The sequence below is a fragment of the Ylistrum balloti genome, unplaced genomic scaffold (genome assembly GCF_031769215.1).
Source record: "Ylistrum balloti isolate Yb309-2 unplaced genomic scaffold, AGI_CSIRO_Ybal_v1 Utg370008, whole genome shotgun sequence".
In the NCBI taxonomy this organism is placed as follows: Eukaryota; Metazoa; Mollusca; class Bivalvia; order Pectinida; family Pectinidae; genus Ylistrum; species Ylistrum balloti.
The window spans coordinates 346,753-367,332 of NW_026782082.1; the positions used below are offsets into that span (position 1 = coordinate 346,753).

Below are 20,580 nucleotides of genomic sequence, written 5' to 3' on the forward strand. Positions count from 1 at the left end.
TTTTTCTGTTTATCAAAAAACAAAAAAAAAAGTTTGAATTATCCTTGTTGCCTACAAAGTCTTTTTTCTCAATTTTTGTACTTAATCAGAAGAAATTTCAAGCCAAATTTCGATCATTTCAACGGAAATAAGTTGACGACGGACGACGTACTCCGTACAAATGCGATCGCGTGGAAATCAATGTATAGATATATCTATTCCTGATATAGCAGGTATATTTGTAGCCGTATATAAATAGAAGCTCTGTACAGGACAACAGTATCTCTGACTTCAAGAACACTCGGCGAATAGCTTGGCAACAGTTCTACGTTTACTTCTAACAGTGTACGTAAATGTGTATTTGTTAGTTGGTTGTAATCTGTATGTTGTATAAACTCTGGTCCGGAGAAGATGCGGGGGAGCCGATTTATAATCAACGGAATAAATACCATACGTATACTGGTAATAACTCACACGATATGATTCCATGTCGACGCATGCGCATTGCTCTTATGCCATGAGTTGAACAAAGATGCTTCTAATACGATCATTGATTAACCAATCAACGAAGACTTTTTAATTTTTTTTCAATCTTTCTTTAATCCTCCACGTGTGGTTACCCTCTCGTCTTTTACAAAGTTAATTGACCAGAGTTGGGTTCTTCCGCTTAACGTCAGAAGGTATTGCGTCACCTGTCCGGCAAGGGATTTTTCGTGGATACCGCAGTAATGCCCCTCATGTGCTATCGCTAAGCACTTGTTCCACCATTTTGTTATATTAGATAATATATAATTAATTTCAGATGCAGTCTATCTTATCAAGATTTTCGTCGTGTTTTATGATATTCTAAAATCATCTCACTAATAATCAAAAAATTATAAAAATGATATATCGCCGTTCTATCTATCGGAAACCTATAATAACAGAAAAAAACAAACGAAGACATACACCCGGTATTTCTGTGAGGCGTTGTAAAGTGCACAGATAACTATTTGTTAAAATATCATGAGGCTTCTGTGATGATAATCGACTCTGGTGTACACGATGTCAGAATAACACTGTTATACTGCTTAGTGGTCGTTTTGAGGATGGTTTAATAATTTTTGGCCCGGCAACTGAGGAAACCAGATATAAAACACTATTTTATAAATAAACAAACGAGGCGGGTCCGTATTTTTGGGTTCAACCTAAAACTGTTCCACTGCATACAATAAAAGCATAACAAGAACGACATGTTTTGCCTACATCATGTGGTTTGGAGATTTTTCTGCATTAGTCCTAATTGATCGAGTGCGCATGTCATCGTCGGCATGTGCGTAGTACAGGAGAAGTGATTGAAAGCGCCTCGTTATAATGTCGTAATTCAGTCAGTGGAAATGGGGACGATTACGTAGCGCGTGGAGTTCGGGTTAAAAACGCCATTGTTTTCCACAATATAACAGTGAATGGCACGGAGACAATAAAAAAACCCTGGCAACTATAAGCTACCCCTACTGAGCTTCGTGGCTGTAGTAGACATTCCAAGGTTGATTGACAAATAGTACCCAGCGTTTACTAATTGACACGGTAAATACGTCAGTATTCTGTCATACCAGTCAAGCGCGTGCTTTTACTTCACGTGCGTGAAAAAAAATGTTCAAAATCGATTCAATGTGTTCTTACTTTGGAGTAGTTCTAGACTCGGCGCAAATACAACATCAACATCAATTTCATTCTATGTGAAAACTTCTTCACTCGTGTGATTTTCTTCATGTATATACTATATTTATTCATGTGTGTAGAATGATACAAGAGGCCCAATGGGCCTGCATTGAGTTCAATGGGGTTTTTTCACTAAAAATAAACATTATATATCATAGGCAGTCAAACTTATACAGTATGCTTACACTGCAAGTAAATATTTCAGTCAATATGAGAGGAGGGGTGCCAATTGGGGCCATTCTGCGGCTATTACGTCATAAGACTATTTTTTTCTTGAAGATACTTAGATGGTAGATACATAAAGTATGCTATTCAAAATCTCATATTTTATTTGGGCTCTTAGACAATTTGGGGATCAAAATAGAGTTGAAAATCAATGAAAGCTTATCGAAAACTGAAAATGCTTACAATTGACAGATCCACGGTGACGTCCAATTGCTGAGTGGCGGGGTCAAGGTCGTTGACACGGACGATACTGAGAATGACTGAGATGTCGAGCGGGTCTTTGTTATGGTTGTATGGTCTGACCCTCTCGCTGTACTTGTGGAATATTGTGGTGAAAACATGACCGGTCTCTTCTTGATAATTAATTTTTTCACATTGTACTTCTAAAATTCTGAAAATGAATAAAAGAAATGATATAAACGATACTTAATCATCATTTTTCCAAATAAACATTTTTTGAAAAAAAAAAGAAAATGGAAGTCAGAGGATTCGTTGGTCTTGTTCGACCAGACGCTTGCTTTCTACCCCACGCGACGCCATCTTGAAATACGATGTGACAAAGAGACTATGTACCCGTTATTCAGGCTAAGTGGAAAGGAAGTGACGGCCTCTTTCTTGATTAGTGATTTTCCTAAATAGCCAAAGATTTTAACATTAGCATCACTGATGAGTCATAGTATGACTCAACACCTGCATGAAGCAGTTTAATTGATCATTTCGCACATTCTAAATGATTTTTATAGCAAGACGCTTACATCTGTACCGAAATTTATTGAAAGATGGGGCTTGTGCACTTTCTCATCAAGGCATTTTTCCCATTCAGTTTGATTTTCTTCCGTCGACATCCAGGTTTCAAAATTAAGGCCCTTAGCACATAGAAGCAAGAAAGAGCTGTATAAAACAGCTGTATAATACAGCTTGGTTTACACTATATGGCTCTACTGTATCTAACTCGAAATCTGTACTTCAATTCACCTCTTAGATTTCTACTTAAGGTCCTTAGCCTTGAAAGAACGAAACAGCTGTATAATATTCTGCGGATGCTTACTACAGAAGTAGGAGTATACTAGGGCACTTACTACAGAAGTAGGGGTATACGGCCGCTACAGAGGACACTTACTTCAGAAGTAAGAGTAGACTACGGCCGCTACAGAGGACACTTACTTCAGAAGAAAGAGTGGACTACGGCCGCTACAGAGTACGCTTACTTCAGAAGTAAGAGTAGACTACGGCCGCTACAGAGGACACTTACTTCAGAAGTAAGAGTAGACTACGGCCTCTACAGAGGACACTTACCACAGAAGTAAGAGTAGACTACGGCCGCTACAGAGGACACTTACTTCAGAAGTAAGAGTAGACTACGGCCGCTACAGAGGACACTTACTACAGAAGTAAGAGTAGACTACGGCCGCTACAGAGGACACTTACTTCAGAAGTAAGAGTAGACTACGGCCTCTACAGAGGACACTTACCACAGAAGTAAGAGTAGACTACGGCCGCTACAGGGGACACTTACTTCAGAAGTAAGAGTGGACTACGGTCGCTACAGAGGACACTTACTAAGAGTAGACTACGGCCGCTACAGAGGACACTTACTTCAGAAGTAAGAGTAGACTACGGCCGCTACAGAGGACGCTTCCTACAGAAGTAAGAGTAGACTACGGCCACAACAGAGAACACTTACTTCAGAAGTAAGAGTAGACTACGGCCACTACAGAGGACACTTACGACAGAAGTAAGAGTGGACTACGGCCGCTACAGAGGACACTTACTTCAGAAGTAAGAGTGGACTACGGCCGCTACAGAGGACACTTACTTCAGAAGTAAGAGTAGACTACGGCCGCTACAGAGGACACTTACTTCAGAAGTAAGAGTGGACTACGGCCGCTACAGAGGACACTTACTTCAGAAGTAAGAGTAGACTACGGCCGCTACAGAGGACACTTACTTCAGAAATAAGAGTAGACTACGGCCACTACAGAGGACACTTACTTCAGAAGTAAGAGTAGACTACGGCCGCTACAGGGGACACTTACTTCAGAAATAAGAGTAGACTACGGCCGCTACAGAGGACACTTAGTTCAGAAGTAAGAGTAGACTACGGCCGCTACAGAGGACACTTACTTCAGAAGTAAGAGTAGACTACGGCCACTACAGACAACACTTACTTCAGAAGTAAGAGTGGACTACGGCCGCTACAGGGGACACTTACTTCAGAAGTAAGAGTAGACTACGGCCGCTACAGGGGACACTTACTACAGAAGTAAGAGTAGACTACGGCCGCTACAGAGGACACTTACTACAGAAGTAAGAGTAGACTACGGCCGCTACAGAGGACACTTACTACAGAAGTAAGAGTAGACTACGGCCGCTACAGAGGACACTAACATCAGAGGTAAGAGAAGACTACGGCCGCTACAGAGGACACTTGCCACAGAAGTAAGAGTAGACTACGGCCGCTACAGACGACACTTACTTCAGAAATAAGAGTAGACTACGGCCGCTACAGGGGACACTTACTTCAGAAATAAGAGTGGACTACGGCCGCTACAGACGACACTTACTTCAGAAATAAGAGTAGACTACGGCCGCTACAGACAACACTTACTTCAGAAGTAAGAGTAGACTACGGCCGCTACAGGGGACACTGACCACAGAAGTAAGAGTGGACTACGGCCGCTTCAGACGACACTTACTTCAGAAATAAGAGTAGACTACGGCCGCTACAGAGGACACTTACTTCAGAAGTAAGAGTAGACTACGGCCGCTACAGGGGACACTTACTTCAGAAATAAGAGTAGACTACGGCCACTACAGACAACACTTACTTCAGAAGTAAGAGTGGACTACGGCCGCTACAGGGGACACTTACTTCAGAAGTAAGAGTAGACTACGGCCGCTACAGGGGACACTTACCACAGAAGTAAGAGTGGACTACGGCCGCTTCAGACGACACTTACTTCAGAAATAAGAGTAGACTACGGCCGCTACAGAGGACACTTACGACAGAAGTAAGAGTGGACTACGGCCGCTACAGAGGACACTTACTTCAGAAGAAAGAGTAGACTACGGCCGCTACAGGGGACACTTACCACAGAAGTAAGAGTAGACTACGGCCGCTACAGAGGACACTTGCCTCAGAAGTAAGTGTAGACTACGGCCGCTACAGAGAACACTTACTTCAGAAGTAAGAGTAGACTACGGCCGCTACAGGGGACACTTACTTCAGAAATAAGAGTAGACTACGGCCGCTACAGAGGACACTTACTTCAGAAGTAAGAGTAGACTACGGCCGCTACAGAGGACACTTAGTTCAGAAATAAGAGTAGACTACGGCCGCTACAGAGGACACTTAGTTCAGAAATAAGAGTAGACTACGGCCGCTACAGAGGACACTTACTTCAGAAGTAAGAGTAGACTACGGCCGCTATAGAGGACACTTACTTCAGAAGTAAGAGTGGACTACGGCCGCTACAGGGGACACTTACTTCAGAAGTAAGAGTAGACTACGGCCGCTACAGGGGACACTTACCACAGAAGTAAGAGTGGACTACGGCCGCTTCAGAGGACACTTACTTCAGAAGTAAGAGTAGACTACGGCCGCTACAGAGGACACTTACTTCAGAAGTAAGAGTAGACTACGGCCGCTTCAGAGGACACTTACTTCAGAAATAAGAGTAGACTACGGCCGCTACAGAGGACACTTACAGAAGTAAGAAGTAGACTACGGCCGCTACTTCAGAAGTAAGAGTAGACAGAGGACACTTACAGAGGACAGAAGTAAGAGTGGACTACGGCCGCTACAGAGGACACTTACTTCAGAAGTAAGAGTGGACTACGGCCGCTACAGAGGACACTTACTTCAGAAGTAAGAGTAGACTACGGCCGCTACAGAGGACACTTGCTTCAGAAGTAAGAGTAGACTACGGCCGCTACAGGGGACACTTACTTCAGAAGAAAGAGTAGACTACGGCCGCTACAGGGGACACTTACTTCAGAAGAAAGAGTAGACTACGGCCGCTACAGAGGACACTTACTTCAGAAGTAAGAGTAGACTACGGCCGCTACAGACGACACTTACTTCAGAAGTAAGAGTAGACTACGGCCGCTACAGAGGACACTTACTTCAGAAGTAAGAGTAGACTACGGCCGCTACAGAGGACACTTACTTCAGAAGTAAGAGTAGACTACGGCCGCTACAGAGGACACTAACATCAGAGGTAAGAGAAGACTACGGCCGCTACAGAGGACACTTACTTCAGAAGTAAGTGTAGACTATGGCCGCTACAGAGGACACTTACTACAGAAGTAAGTGTAGACTATGGCCGCTACAGAGGACACTTACTTCAGAAGTAAGAGTAGACTACGGCCGCTACAGAGGACACTTACTTCAGAAGTAAGAGTAGACTACGGCCGCTACAGAGGACACTTACTACAGAAGTAAGAGTAGACTACGGCCGCTACAGACGACACTTACTTCAGAAGTAAGAGTAGACTACGGCCGCTACAGAGGACACTTACTTCAGAAGTAAGAGTAGACTACGGCCGCTACAGAGGACACTTACTTCAGAAGTAAGAGTAGACTACGGCCGCTACAGACAACACTTACTTCAGAAGTAAGAGTAGACTACGGCCGCTACAGAGGACACTTACTTCAGAAGTAAGAGTAGACTACGGCCGCTACAGAGGACACTTACTTCAGAAGTAAGAGTAGACTACGGCCGCTACAGAGGACACTTACTTCAGAAGTAAGAGTAGACTACGGCCGCTACAGAGGACACTTGCCACAGAAGTAAGAGTAGACTACGGCCGCTACAGAGGACACTTGCCTCAGAAGTAAGAGTAGACTACGGCCGCTACAGAGGACACTTACTTCAGAAGTAAGAGTAGACTACGGCCGCTACAGAGGACACTAACATCAGAGGTAAGAGAAGACTACGGCCGCTATTTACACTACAAATTGTTTGTTATAAATATACATCTTAACTACTTAAACAATGTTTACAAATTCGATTATTTGTAGTGGTTTTGATTGCTCTGTAACATGTCTGCTGATGTGTTTTTCACTGATGAGGCTGTAACTATATATAAACGGTACGTACTACTATTATATAACTCAATAGACGTCATTACGTTTTTCATGCGATGTGTATACTATCATTTACATATCAGCACGTGAAGGAGGAACTAAAAATAGCTGCTAATTGTTTGAAGGCGTGTGTAATTTGTCCTCCTATCACAGACACCTTTGGTCCCGTGTGTACGTTACGGTGTGTTTAGTTTCAAACATCGTTACCGTCCTCTATAGCTCTACCAGAATAATATACGATAGTTCCGTCATTATCGCTTGTAGGAGTTAGTGATTTATCTCATTTACAGACAGGCTTTCTCACGCCGTTTTAAAATATATTGTGGAAAAAAAGAGACAAATTTGAACCAGGTGACGGTAGTTTTTGATGATATGTCGGTAATTTGAAGATGCTGTGGTTTTATTTTTGTGTTCCATACGTCAAAATTATACACCTTGACGTTGAACGGCTCCTTTTTTTGCTCTTTGCATTTTCACTTTGTATTTTTTTTACTCTTTCTCGTTGATGTGTTTTTCAAATAACTTTCAATAATGCGAGAAATGCACCTGTTTTTGTAATATTCGTCCTTATAAAGTTTCGTGTATATATATATATATATATATATATATATGTGTGTGTATGTATGTATTTTCTTAGTCTGTAGCTTCATCAGACCAGGTTCTGCGTAAGAGGGAAGGTGTATTGAACTGACGTCACTCTTACGTCATTTTCATTACGTCATATAAAGTTTCGCATATAGAAAACACAAAAAAAATGTTTGCATTTCAATAAAAGAGAAAAAGCTTTGCTTTTCAAAACACGAGAAACAATTTTTGCATTTTAAACAATATCGATTGTATTTTTAATCAATGTTTGAATGTTTTTTTCTATTTTAAAAATATGATAATTAAACCGTGTATCTTAATTACAACACCAGAAATGACGTTTTGTTTGATATTCATAAAAGTTGGTGATAAAAGCTATGATTTCTATACAAACATACATGTTAAGTAATCGTACGTCAGTAAGGGCTGTAATATCCGATCGAGACGATAACACGCGGCTTTGTATTCTGTGTCGAGAATACACGTCTACGATAGAGTTAAAACTTATCCATTTCAATGAGCCATTGTAGATAGTATCTTTATGTAACACGGGGCAAAAATCGATCGACAATGTTGCTTTTATGAACTGTCAGTAGTTATTGTAGGATGTAGATATATAAAAAAAGTGTATAAAAATATATCTTATCATACATCTGTACATATATCTAGCCAGTTCCCCTGTTATCAGTGTCATAAACAGTTTTGTTTGTTAATGCACGTGTATGATATGACCTTGCGGAGTTGTGAGCTGAAGGTCATGATAGCTTCCATTGTGACGTCCTAAAACTTCAGGACTTCACCTGCGTTGTGACGCAACTAAAAGAGATATCGAGCGAGAAGATCGCCATTTAGACTTCATCTCGGAGCAAAAACGAGCTGTTTTCATGAATGTTTACAAAAAATCTCAGTTATCTTATAAATAGAATCTTGTACTCTTTTCAGTGTACCTCCCCCAGATTCGTCAAATTGAAAAAAAAATCTTGGAATCGTTTCATCAATCTCATTATGAATGGAATCTCGGGTTAGATTTTCTTTAACTGTAAATAAAGAAATCAACAAAGAAAAGACCAACTTATCAACAAAATCAACTAGGGTAAATTGTGAACTAAAGAAAGATTTACACGCGACTCCTGAGAAAAGAAACAAGGATAATAAGACCAGGTGTTCCGCAATGTAAAGTAGCTTTCCTCCACTTAATAATGTTTATTGATTAAAGTTGGTAGTGGCATAGTCTGTAGTATATCCCTATAAAATGGCTACAACATATATATGCCCGAAACTTAGCATAGCGTCAATGACAGTATATGATCGTGTTACAATTAAATTCAACCTCGTATGAAAACGAAAAACAGGTCAGTCAAAAAGGTACAGTTTGTTTTCGTCGATGTTTCAATAATTTGTTGGAAAATCACAAAATTCACCTAAGGTATTGTCAATCATTATTTTCTGATTCTAGCACACGTTTGTTTATCCACCATACCATGTGTATCCTTGTTAATTTCCTTACCCTTCGTCACCTACTTCCTCGCTAACAAGGGTTGATGAACTGGCACCGTTATAGTTAATAAATGTTATACATTCGCTTAATATAAACTTAATTAAGTCACGGCAACCATTGATATTAGCACTGAACAAACTTTACAAGTATGCTGTTTGTTGCGTTTGCTTACATTTTGTATCATTCCTTTCAATTGGTTCACCTAATCTGTGTCCTTTGTTTTCATTGGTGTAAACCTGCAAACGTGTAATTCTCCATTGCAGTTTATAAAATGAACTAAAATTCTTTATCACAAGTTTGCCTTGACATTTATAGTAAGCATACCAGTGGAAGAATTTTGCGCTTGTAGTTGTGTAATATTACCTATTGTGACGTCAGGATTTGACGAAATGACGTCAAACTTGAAAATACGCAAATACGTCATGGAAAGAATGAATTCCTTAAAAAATACTAAAATAATTAATCACGTGAGAAAAATTGGTTTTCAAGTTCGGTTCCATTTCGAAATTGATTTGTGGTATTCGTCACAAATGTTCCATTTTTAATTAGCTCAAGGGAGGCTGACTTTAATGAAAACCTCTTTAAATAAATATTTAAGGAATGTACAGGGGAACACGGAACCTCCCTATCAATATTTAAATACGAGTGCTTTTGTTACAACATCAGTATACTGTACGCTTGCTCAGCGACTTTGATTCATGATTTGTATGTGATCCAAAACACAAAGTCAACAACACACTAGACAGACACGTAAGGACTTCAATGACACACACAGCACGTACGGGCAGATGTCAATGTTACGGGCGAGTTCCAGCAGATTTGGTTTAGATGTGTAATATGAAAAATATTTAGGTTTGAATGTCAACAATGATTTATAAGAGAACAAAGGGAGGGGCTTTCGTTAAATGGCCATTGAGTCACTTAACATTTTCAGTTTTGACAGACTAAGTGGTTCTGCACTCTGAAAACCGATCGTGTTGTTGTTTTTTTTTCATATTATTAATAAATAGTCCCAGACGTAGTATACACAACGGTGATTACTGAATGTAAGTGCTGGTGTATCACTGCATGATAATGAGATACAGTGACAAGAGCGCAGGTCTCGGTCGCCCGGGCATAGATCTTCAAAAACTAGGACATTATGAATTAAACATAGTTGTCTCACTTCCAATTTGTGTTTCTAATGATGATTGAATTGCCCCTATTTTCAGTAGAGTTAAAGCGGCGGGGTGACTGAGACTAGAGTTGAGGATCATCTATATCAACGTGCCACAAATATTGCCGCGTTGTACGTTGTATCCCGGTTTTACTTGACAACTCGTAATTACGACTGCAATCGTTGATTCGAGAGTAGTGTCTTCATTCAATTAAAGAACATTTCTCGACAAGGTTACGTTTAGTTTGTAGAATAATGCTGTGATTATATTTTGACAATGCAAATATTCTGATACCAGAAGAACAATTTTGTTTATAACCTTATAACAGAAATACATTCAAACTCAGTTAAATCGAATACTCGGTTATCTCGAATGTGAAATCTACATTTACTTATCTACGTCATCGTCAGCAGTTGGCTAGACATATTACAGGCCTATAAATACTACACTCCATCATCAGACAAAACGATGCATCCGCGTGTAAAGTAATATTGGTATATCGTACTGTTGGTAAGTAGGACATTGAGGCATGATGGAATCCACCATCAGGAAATGTCACCTTCCATATTAATATACACCATATAAATGTGTTGTGTATTACTTGTCTCGAGTGTTTGATCCGGATTCCTACTGATACAGAAAACACAAATGTCTCTGCGTAATTGCTATCGAAGTCAAGGATTAAAGGGAGTTCCAAAGGGTACACGAAGGGATCCATATACGTAACGGAATGGCCCTATTTATACAAACAGTATAGTAATAGTGAAAACCCAAATACAGAAAATATGTTACGGAGACTTAGTCGGAGGCTAAAATTATACGATGTATATATACACATTATATACTGGACACATCATTTAAACCATTAGTGTTTGTTCATTCCAATATCTCTCTGTTCCAATTCCAGCCATTTTTTTTTATTCCCTTCGCTATCATCGGTTCAACAATTTACTGTGAGAATCATTCATTTGCGTGGGTGGTTACTTTCTTTCATTTTTGAGTACTCTTAAAATCTAAAATAATAGTGTACAAATTATTTCAATTCCGTTAACTTTCTGATTACTACGTAAACTTTTCTCAGTATCAATGAAATCAGCTTCCAATGAAATAACAATTTTCTTTAAAATATATATTTCTATTCTCACAAAAGTGGCAAATTTGCTGTGGCCCACATATCTTGATATTTATAGCTAAGTTTAACAAAGGTATATTAAAGGGCGGAAGACAAGGAAGACAAAGATAGGTAGAAAAGACACGAGGAGATAACACCTTTTCATAGACAGGCAAAATAGGATACAGCACGTTCAACTTTCATCATTCAACCGATTCAACATTTTATCACTCGTAAGGGACGTGTAGTGTTAGGAGGCTAATGAACAAAATTTAAAGTAGCCCAAATTAATTTCAAGATATTACACTTATCTCGTAATACAGTGAACGTCATTGTTTTCAATCTCATATAATTTAGGATTTTATCATTACTGACGAGTCCTAGAAGGACGAAACAGCCGTATGATGTAGCGTCACTGACGAGTCCTAAAAGGACGAAACAGTTGTATAATGTAGCATCACTGATGAGTCCTAGAAGGACGAAACAACTGTATGATGTAGCGTCACTGACGAGACCTAGAAGGATGAAACAGCTGTATGATGTAGCATCACTGACGAGTCCTAGAAGGACGAAACAGTTGTATGATGTAGCATCACTGATGAGTCCTAGAAGGACGGAACAGCTGTATGATGTAGCATCACTGACGAGTCCTAGAAGGATGGAACAGCTGTATGATGCAGTTTAATTTATTAATTAATTCATTATTTCACCCTACTATATTTTATTCTAAATCAAGGCCTATAACTGACCAGTCCTGGAGGGACAAAAAAACCCGTATAAAGCCAGTAAATTCATTGTTTGGCTCTGTTGTATCTACATCTAATTTTCAATTTGTATTGAAAGACGCTATTCACACGTGTGTCTTTTCTACAACCCCTTAGAATGAAGTAAAACACGCGTGTATATTATGTATGCACTGTGCCACTATTCAGATGAGTTTAAACGTGACTTGCAAACTTGAAAAAGCCATGTCTAATTCTCACAGCCCCGTGTAGCTGTTATTTCCTCTTAAAATGTTTGTTTTTGTGGAGACATTCTACCTAAATATAACCGATCTGTTGTGATTTGAACATCTGTAAAACTCGTAGCGATACTGTTCATCTGCAATAAATGTCATTATCTTTCTTGTGGGTTTGTTTTCTGATGGCTGACGGACGTGTTGATAAACATGTTCCTGTTCATGATACACGACTAGAATACCCATGGAGCTCCGGACTCTAGTCACATTCTACAAACTCAAAGCAATTTTACTATCTTATACATCCATATGATCAGAATTTGACTACTTTTGTGTACATAATACAAAACGGTCTATATCATCCTGACCATCATTACTCACAGCTTGGTTAGAGTTAACCAGTGGCAAGTGAAAAGTTTAATTTTTGTCACTGAAAAAGGATTTTCACAGCAAAATTGTCACGCAAAAATTTCAACCTAGAACGTCTCATCAAATATACAGCTAAAATTATTAAGAATATTCCCAATTTTGTTTTATTCATATTTGAAAACTTTCATTTACGGCTCATTAACTCTAAGCTTGGGCCAAATCTATAATTGATATGTTAACATTTGTACAAGATTTACGCCAAGTATCAAGTTTTGATTGCATTGAATATAAAGACATATCTCGTGTTACATATATATTAACAGGATCTTCAACTCAAATTCTATGGAACTTCTGGGATAACAAGACCATGTGTTCTGAAAGAGTAAGCGTCTTCTGCTTCATCGACGACACCTGCTATGTAAATATTGGTCAATCCAAGTAAGAAATGTCACGTTCTCAAATGAGAACAATGTATACGACAACGGAGCCATCACATATATTAGGAACATCAAAAACACCCAGCTACCTATTGCACAAGGAAATAGGACATTTCTCAATAAGATCACAATGACAACCGAAAACTTTCCCCACAATCTTGCATTTTTTGAAACCCTGTGTCGTAAGCTTGTCTGTCAGTTGTTGACGTTAGCCATGGAAATCGTGATATTGGGAACAGGCCCCTAAATGTCGAATCAATTGTGACATGTCAACACCATAGGTTTGGGATTTAAATATATGTTCGATATCATAAACTCTTATTTTATAAATACTGAAAAGAAAACAGAGAAGCGAGGCCCACAGATTTATTTTTTAAACAATGACGTTGAAAACTCTCTCTCGGAAAAAAAGAAAACTAATATTCAGATTATTTCACAGACCAATATTTCATTTCAGAACAGGCTTGTGATCTACACTTGATTTAGAAACTTTCGTAAACAGAGGTATTTAAATCAGATATCGGTTCTTTGTTTGTGAATTGTTTTAACTGGTAAACAATGAATTGATAAACAAGTCATTAGAGTAGTTGTCTGTAATATATCACTCCTAGTAATCATGTTGGTCTGCGTAAAGGATTGACTAATACATTGGGCGTGGCTCTCACATACGGTAGAAACTTAATCTTCACAAATCTGTGTAAACCATCAAAAAATAAGTTAACCTGTATATAATGATATAATCAGATTTAGCAGACTGTCAGACTATCCACATCGCCATCTCTTAAAACGGTATCCGATTGACAGCTAAATCTAACCAGAAAGAAATTACTTTATGTATTCTAGTCGCTATAAACAGTATGCAATGTCAAAATATATTTCCCAAAATATGTACACCATATTTTTTCGATTTTGTTCGTTCATGCTCTGACTGGCATGTTTATTAAATATTATCCAGCATAGATGCACACGGGGAGCCATGATTACGGCGTAACGTAAGAGAGGTAACGTTAGAGTCTTCGCTACACAGATGATAAGAACAGCGATGGAGCTGTTTAAGATATTGTTCTAGCATTGTGTGTGTGTGGAAATTATTAAAAAAAGGTCTTCTTCTGGTAAAAATCAATTTTAATGTCTCCCACACAACGATGCGGAGAAGTCTGTCCGATTTAGCCAGATTTGCTAAAACGCTAAGAGTTCTATGATATTTTTTTCGGATAATTTTTGACGTTTGAAGTAAATATCATTTCATTGCCCTTTGAACTTCGTGTTGATGACCTTTTACCTGTAGCTTGTGTTCAATTGACATTTGACTTGTGATTTCATGAACTCTGACCTCTACCTTCTGATATACTATTAAAGGAGCAGAGACGAAGTTTACCATCTTTCGATATCTCCGTTCTGGAAATAAGTTCTTTTGACCTCCTGACCTCTTACAGCCGAGACGGTAAGAAGCGGCTAGTATTTTACCAGGTCGAAATATTCCCCAGCCGAGACGGTAAGAAGTGACTAGTATTTTACCAGGTCGAAATATTCCCCAGCCGAGACGGTTAGAAGCAGCTAATATTTGACCAAGTTAAAATACTTCTCAACTGAGACGGTAAGAACAGCTATTATTGTACCAGATTTGAATAATCTCCAACCGATTCGGGACGAAGCGACTGGTACTTTACTTGGTTGAAATACTCCTCAGCTGAGACGGTAAGAAGCAGTTAGTATTTGACCAAGGCTACATACCATTTCAGCGACAAGTCTACGCGTTTGTTAAAAAGCTGATATTATATCTCCGATGAAGTGAAGTGGCCCAGGCGCTAGACGTTAAACAATTTGTTGGACAATTGTCTGTTTTCGGACATCGGCCAATTTATCACACCACTATCATGCTAAGTTGTCTGCTCTCATCGCCATGTTTCGTCAGACATGACGTTCAATATGGAGGCGCTTTTTCTTCTCTTTAGAGCGGTAATGTAAATACATGGATCTAAAACTTGTAAATATTTTACAGCGTTTAAGGTTGTATTTATGTAATCTGGCACTCTGAAAAACAGTGACTGTAAACATCAGCTACATCTATTGATTACATGATCTCGTGCGCGCGTGCCCTTTACGTAAGTTCGGGAGTTATATTCATTAAGTTATAAACACCAGGGTTTATAGAATGGACTGAGCTTGAAAATAAACATTAATATTACCCAAAATATCATGACGTCTTATTCAGCTTGATAAAGGAATCTGCTCGTCAAAGGTTTATATGTTTTGTGTTCATTGCATCGCGGCATCTGGATCCACAAATAGTGCAGAAAAGGAGTGGGCTGGTGTTTAACGGAGTGTAACAACAAAATCCATTTGCGAGGTAGAATTCGTTTTTTTCGAGAAGATATGTATCTTTAACACAAATAGTGATTTGAAAAACGGATAGCATCTCAAAAACGTATCCCTACATTAAAATTTTGGTTACTAAACTAAGACACGGTGACATACATACGTAGTGTTGTAAGTCTCTAGCTGTCTAACAGATACACACTGGCCCCGGATTCACATTTAATTTCACAGTATTGAGTCCTGTGTTAACAAACAAGGTTTCCTCTATGGTACCGCGGTATTGTATGTGAATAGTTTAGTGTATAAACTCATGACTCACAGGTCACGTAAGTCCACAGATCACGTGGGCCACACACTGCTTCAAGGTTAGAAACTATAATAATTCTTAGTTGTGTGTATTCGGGTTTTTTCGGAATATAATTCTTACTGGTGTTCTGCATATAGTATTTGATGGTAACCATGTGGTGCATAGTGTATGACAATGCGAGTTAATTTGTTTGTTCAGATCGTTAAAGGAAAATAAATGAATAAAAAGTGCAAACCTTAGTCCAACCTTAAAGTCTTTGTCAGATCATAAAAGCCTGAGCTAGAACACACAAGCATTAGCCAGACCTTACAGTCTTAGCCAGATCAGACAAAACTTTGCCAGACCATACAAGCCTAAGCCAGACCATACAAACCTCAGTCTGACCTCACAGTATCATCTAGACTGTAGAATATTTAGTCAGACCTTACAAGCCGAATATTCAAGTTGTAGTAATTCGGTAAAACCTAAGCCAGACCTTACAACATTAGCTAGACCATACAAGAAGTCAAACTTTACAAATCTTAATCAAAATATACGAGTCCATCCAGACCATACAAGCCTCCATCAGACCATACAAATCTTAGGCCAACCTTACAAGCCTTATCAAGTCCATACAAGCCTCCGTCAGACCATACAAATCTTAGGCCAACCTTACAAGCCTTATCAAGTCCATACACGCCTCCGTCAGACCATACAAATCTTAGGCCAACCTTACAAGCCTTATCAAGTTTACACAAGCCTCCGTCAGACCATACAAAATTAGGCAAACCTTACAAGCCTTATCAAGTCCATACAAGCCTCCGTCAGACCATACAAATCTTAGGCAAACCTTACAAGCCTTATCAAGTCCATACACGCCTCCGTCAGACCATACAAATCTTAGGCCAACCTTACAGCCTTATCAAGTTTACACAAGCCTCCGTCAGACCATACAAAATTAGGCAAACCTTACAAGCCTTATCAAGACCATACAAGCCTCCGTCAGACCATACAAATCTTAGGCAAACCTTACAAGCCTTATCAAGACCATACAAGCCTCCGTCAGACCATACAAAATTAGGCAAACCTTACAAGCCTTATCAAGTCCATACAAGCCTCCGTCAGACCATACAAATCTTAGGCCAACCTTACAAGCCTTATCAAGTTTACACAAGCCTCCGTCAGACCATACAAAATTAGGCAAACCTTACAAGCCTTATCAAGACCATACAAGCCTCCGTCAGACCATACAAATCTTAGGCAAACCTTACAAGCCTTATCAAGACCATACAAGCCTCCGTCAGACCATACAAAATTAGGCAAACCTTACAAGCCTTATCAAGTCCATACAAGCCTCCGTCAGACCATACAAATCTTAGGCCAACCTTACAAGCCTTATCAAGTCCATACAAGCCTCCGTCAGACCATACAAATCTTAGGCCAACCTTACAAGCCTTATCAAGTCCATACAAGCCTCCGTCAGACCATACAAATCTTAGGCCAACCTTACAAGCCTTATCAAGTCCATACAAGCCTCCGTCAGACCATACAAATCTTAGGCAGACCTTACAAACCTATCAAGACTTTACAGCATTATCAAGACCGTGGATCATTAAGCCAGACCTTACAAGCCGAGCGAGACAATACACAACTTAATCAAACCTTTCGAGTCGAACTAGACCATACAAGCCTCCGTTAGACCATACAAGTCTTAATAAGAACTTACAAGCCCAAATATGCCTTAGCCAGACCTTACGAGCCTTAGCAAGACCATTCAAACCCAATTCAGACCATACAAGTTTTAGGACAAACCATCGTAAGTCAGATCTGAACTCCTTACTAAAACCTAGCAAGCCCTCTGTAAACGTCATCTAGTTTCCATGGAATTTAGAACACATTGTGCCACATTTACATTGTATGACAAGTGAGTGCTTATCTCTGTATTGGGATCTATGATGGAGTGGGTTAGTCGTTCGGTGCAAATGGAAAAATTAATGTTTTAGATTTTAACAGAGATGAATAAATATTAAAATATATCTGTTTTATCTGAAAGTATGAATATTACTAGGACAGATGTGGAACAGGTTTTTGAATTGCACTTTACAAATATCGTGCAAAGATAATCAGTGATTCCTGTTAATTTTCAATTCTTAAAATAATTGTCTTATTCTGATCTGATGTTGAATGATTGAAATATTACAGACTAGGCATGGTAAAGATGTATCATTTTGACTATGGGGCTGTGCTTACCAGCAGCAAACAAAAGCTGTTTTCTAAAGCAAACAGGTACCGCCCCTCTCTCTTATACATTAATTGCTGACCGCCCAGATTTTTTTATATAGGTAGCCCCGGCCTATAAGCGAGTAAGCACTAGATAGCAAGCCATCAGTTCAAGACAGAAAATTGTACTTTCACTAGATAGTAAACCGTATGCACAAGAAACACTTCAGTGAGCCTGGGATCATTCCAAACATCTGTGTGTACTTTATTTGCCGTTAAACAATTTAAGACATGACATTAACAATGTTTACTTGTTTCAGCGAAACACAAACTGACGTGGAGCCCACGAGCCCTTTGTGATAAAGATGGGGATTCTCTAAAAGTTCCGGACGGTTACTATCCACACAATAGCCATGCCATTCATTCCTCCCTCCTGTTGTCTGCCATCAATGGTGCTACTCCAGTCTGCCTGTTCACAGAGTGTTGACCAAGAGTACATTGTCAGCTTATCTCTCCTGTAATGCAATCACGTGACTCTTGTGTTTTTCTTTTATACCCCGGATCGAAAGATCGGTGGCATATTCTTTTTGTGCTGTCTGTTGTCAACTTTAACCTTGCCCCTAACTATGGCACCGTAAGCGGTAGGGCTTTCATATTTGGTATGTATGTTCCTTTTGACAAGACCTTCTCGATTGTTCCCTTTATCATGTGAAATTGACCTTGACCTTTGACCTACGTTCGAAAAATATTAACATTGGCCATAACTATTGAATTGAAATTGTCATATCACTACTACGATGAAGACAATTGCGTCAAGAAGTGTACATGCCTTACAAAGTAAAGTTTTACTGTTCTACTCCAGCATTTCGTTGCAACTGGGAGCGTAGTATTTCATATAGACATTTCGAGTTTTGTTTAGTGTCAAACATGTTTGATCTACCTGAAGACTCCACATTCCTTCGACATGCCTATGACCTTCCGACATTGACGAGGGTTATTACAGAGCTGCTGTGATGCGCTTAGAACACACTAACGAGATTGATATATATGACACAGGTTTACACTGAAGGGCCCAGAGTGACGTAAACACAAGAGTAATGATGTGTAACGGTGAAGTCATATACAAACACCTTAAGGCGATACAGACCAGTTATTCTTATCGGTCGTTAATTAAATCCAGGTGTCTATTTGTCATATTAGGGACGATTCACATTGTTTCTATTAATCTGTACTGATGTCTGTGAACGACACCAAGAACACGTTCACGCCATGAATACAACCTTGTATGTTCTCTCGCAATGTGAACAAAGCTCAGAACATGTTCCATTAAAGAAAATATCACACTTCCTCTACAACACTAACAGGAACTCAGTATGTTCACCAACTTCATGATACCCCCTCAACAGAAATACGACTTACTCGCCCCAACGGCAAGGAAAGTCATATTTTTTCCCTGAAACTTAACGACATATTGCAATATATACTGTGTTTCTGAAATATCTTCCATATACTCTGTTTCTGAAATATCTACCATATACTCTATTTCTGAAATATCTTCCATATACTCTGTTTCTGAAATATCTTCCATATACTCTGTTTCTGAAATATCTACCATATACTCTATTTCTGAAATATCTACCATATACTCTATTTCTGAAATATCTACCTGATACTCTGTTTCTGAAATATCTACCTGATACTCTGTTTCTGAAATACCTACCATATACTCTGTTTCTGAAATACTTACCATATACTCTGTTTCTGAAATATCTTCCGTATACTCTGTTTCTGAAATACCTTCAATATACTCTGTTTCTGAAATACGTTCCATATACTCTGTTTCTGAAATATCTACCATATATTTTGTTTAACAATAACAATAAACGTAAACATAAATGTAACAATAAAACAGGCTGACAGACAAGAAAACGGTCAGGAAAGTAAAGTAATCACTGGTTATCATTGATTTAGATTGATGCTGCTGTGGTCAGTGATCGTACTGTTACCAGGATGGTATGTTTGTTGGTTTTATTGGTGAACCAGAAAGCTGAGATCACAACCGTTCTTTGCTGTTGTATTAATGCCCTTTGGGTAAGACATTTGACCTCAGTTGCTCTTGGTGACATGCGATGGACCTCACGTATGCTGTTCAGTGTGGTAGCCATCAACTTCTCCAAGAACGCCCAGCCTCAATCTAACCGCGATTGTTGACTATGCCATACACCCACAGCAAACGGTGGCCAAACCTATATCGGTATGGTTCCGTGTACACGCGCGCAGTAATTACTAGCAGTGGTTTTATAGAGATAAAGAAACTTTAAGAAGGGGTGAACAGAAGATAACAGATGTAAACACTGGGTGGGAGTAACAGTGATAATTTAAACTATAAATAGGCGTTCTTCTGATTCAACTTAAGTAGCGAGACTTAAAACACTTCTAACATGTTTGCCTCGTGTTGTAACTTAGCCGGGTAGTTTTATATCTATACAAACGCATGTGATTGTTGTATGATAAGTTTTAATTTTAACCTTCCATATTTTCATTACGTATAATGCAGTCTGATTTCACATGATAATTTAATCAAACTTTCACACATAAATAAGGTCGGCGTCGTGTTTCAAAGCATCACAGTTGTACATTACATTT

General features: G+C 39.1%; 1 protein-coding gene across 1 annotated transcript in view; it reads right to left on the minus strand.

Annotated features, from left to right (window-relative positions):
- Positions 1-20,580, minus strand: part of LOC132548342 (acetylcholine receptor subunit alpha-like) — a 56,413-nt gene that overhangs the window by 4,933 nt on the left and 30,900 nt on the right. The window contains exon 2 of the mRNA XM_060212199.1: positions 2,089-2,296. Within this exon, the coding sequence (XP_060068182.1) occupies positions 2,089-2,296 (208 nt within the window). The remainder of the gene's footprint in view (positions 1-2,088; positions 2,297-20,580) is intronic.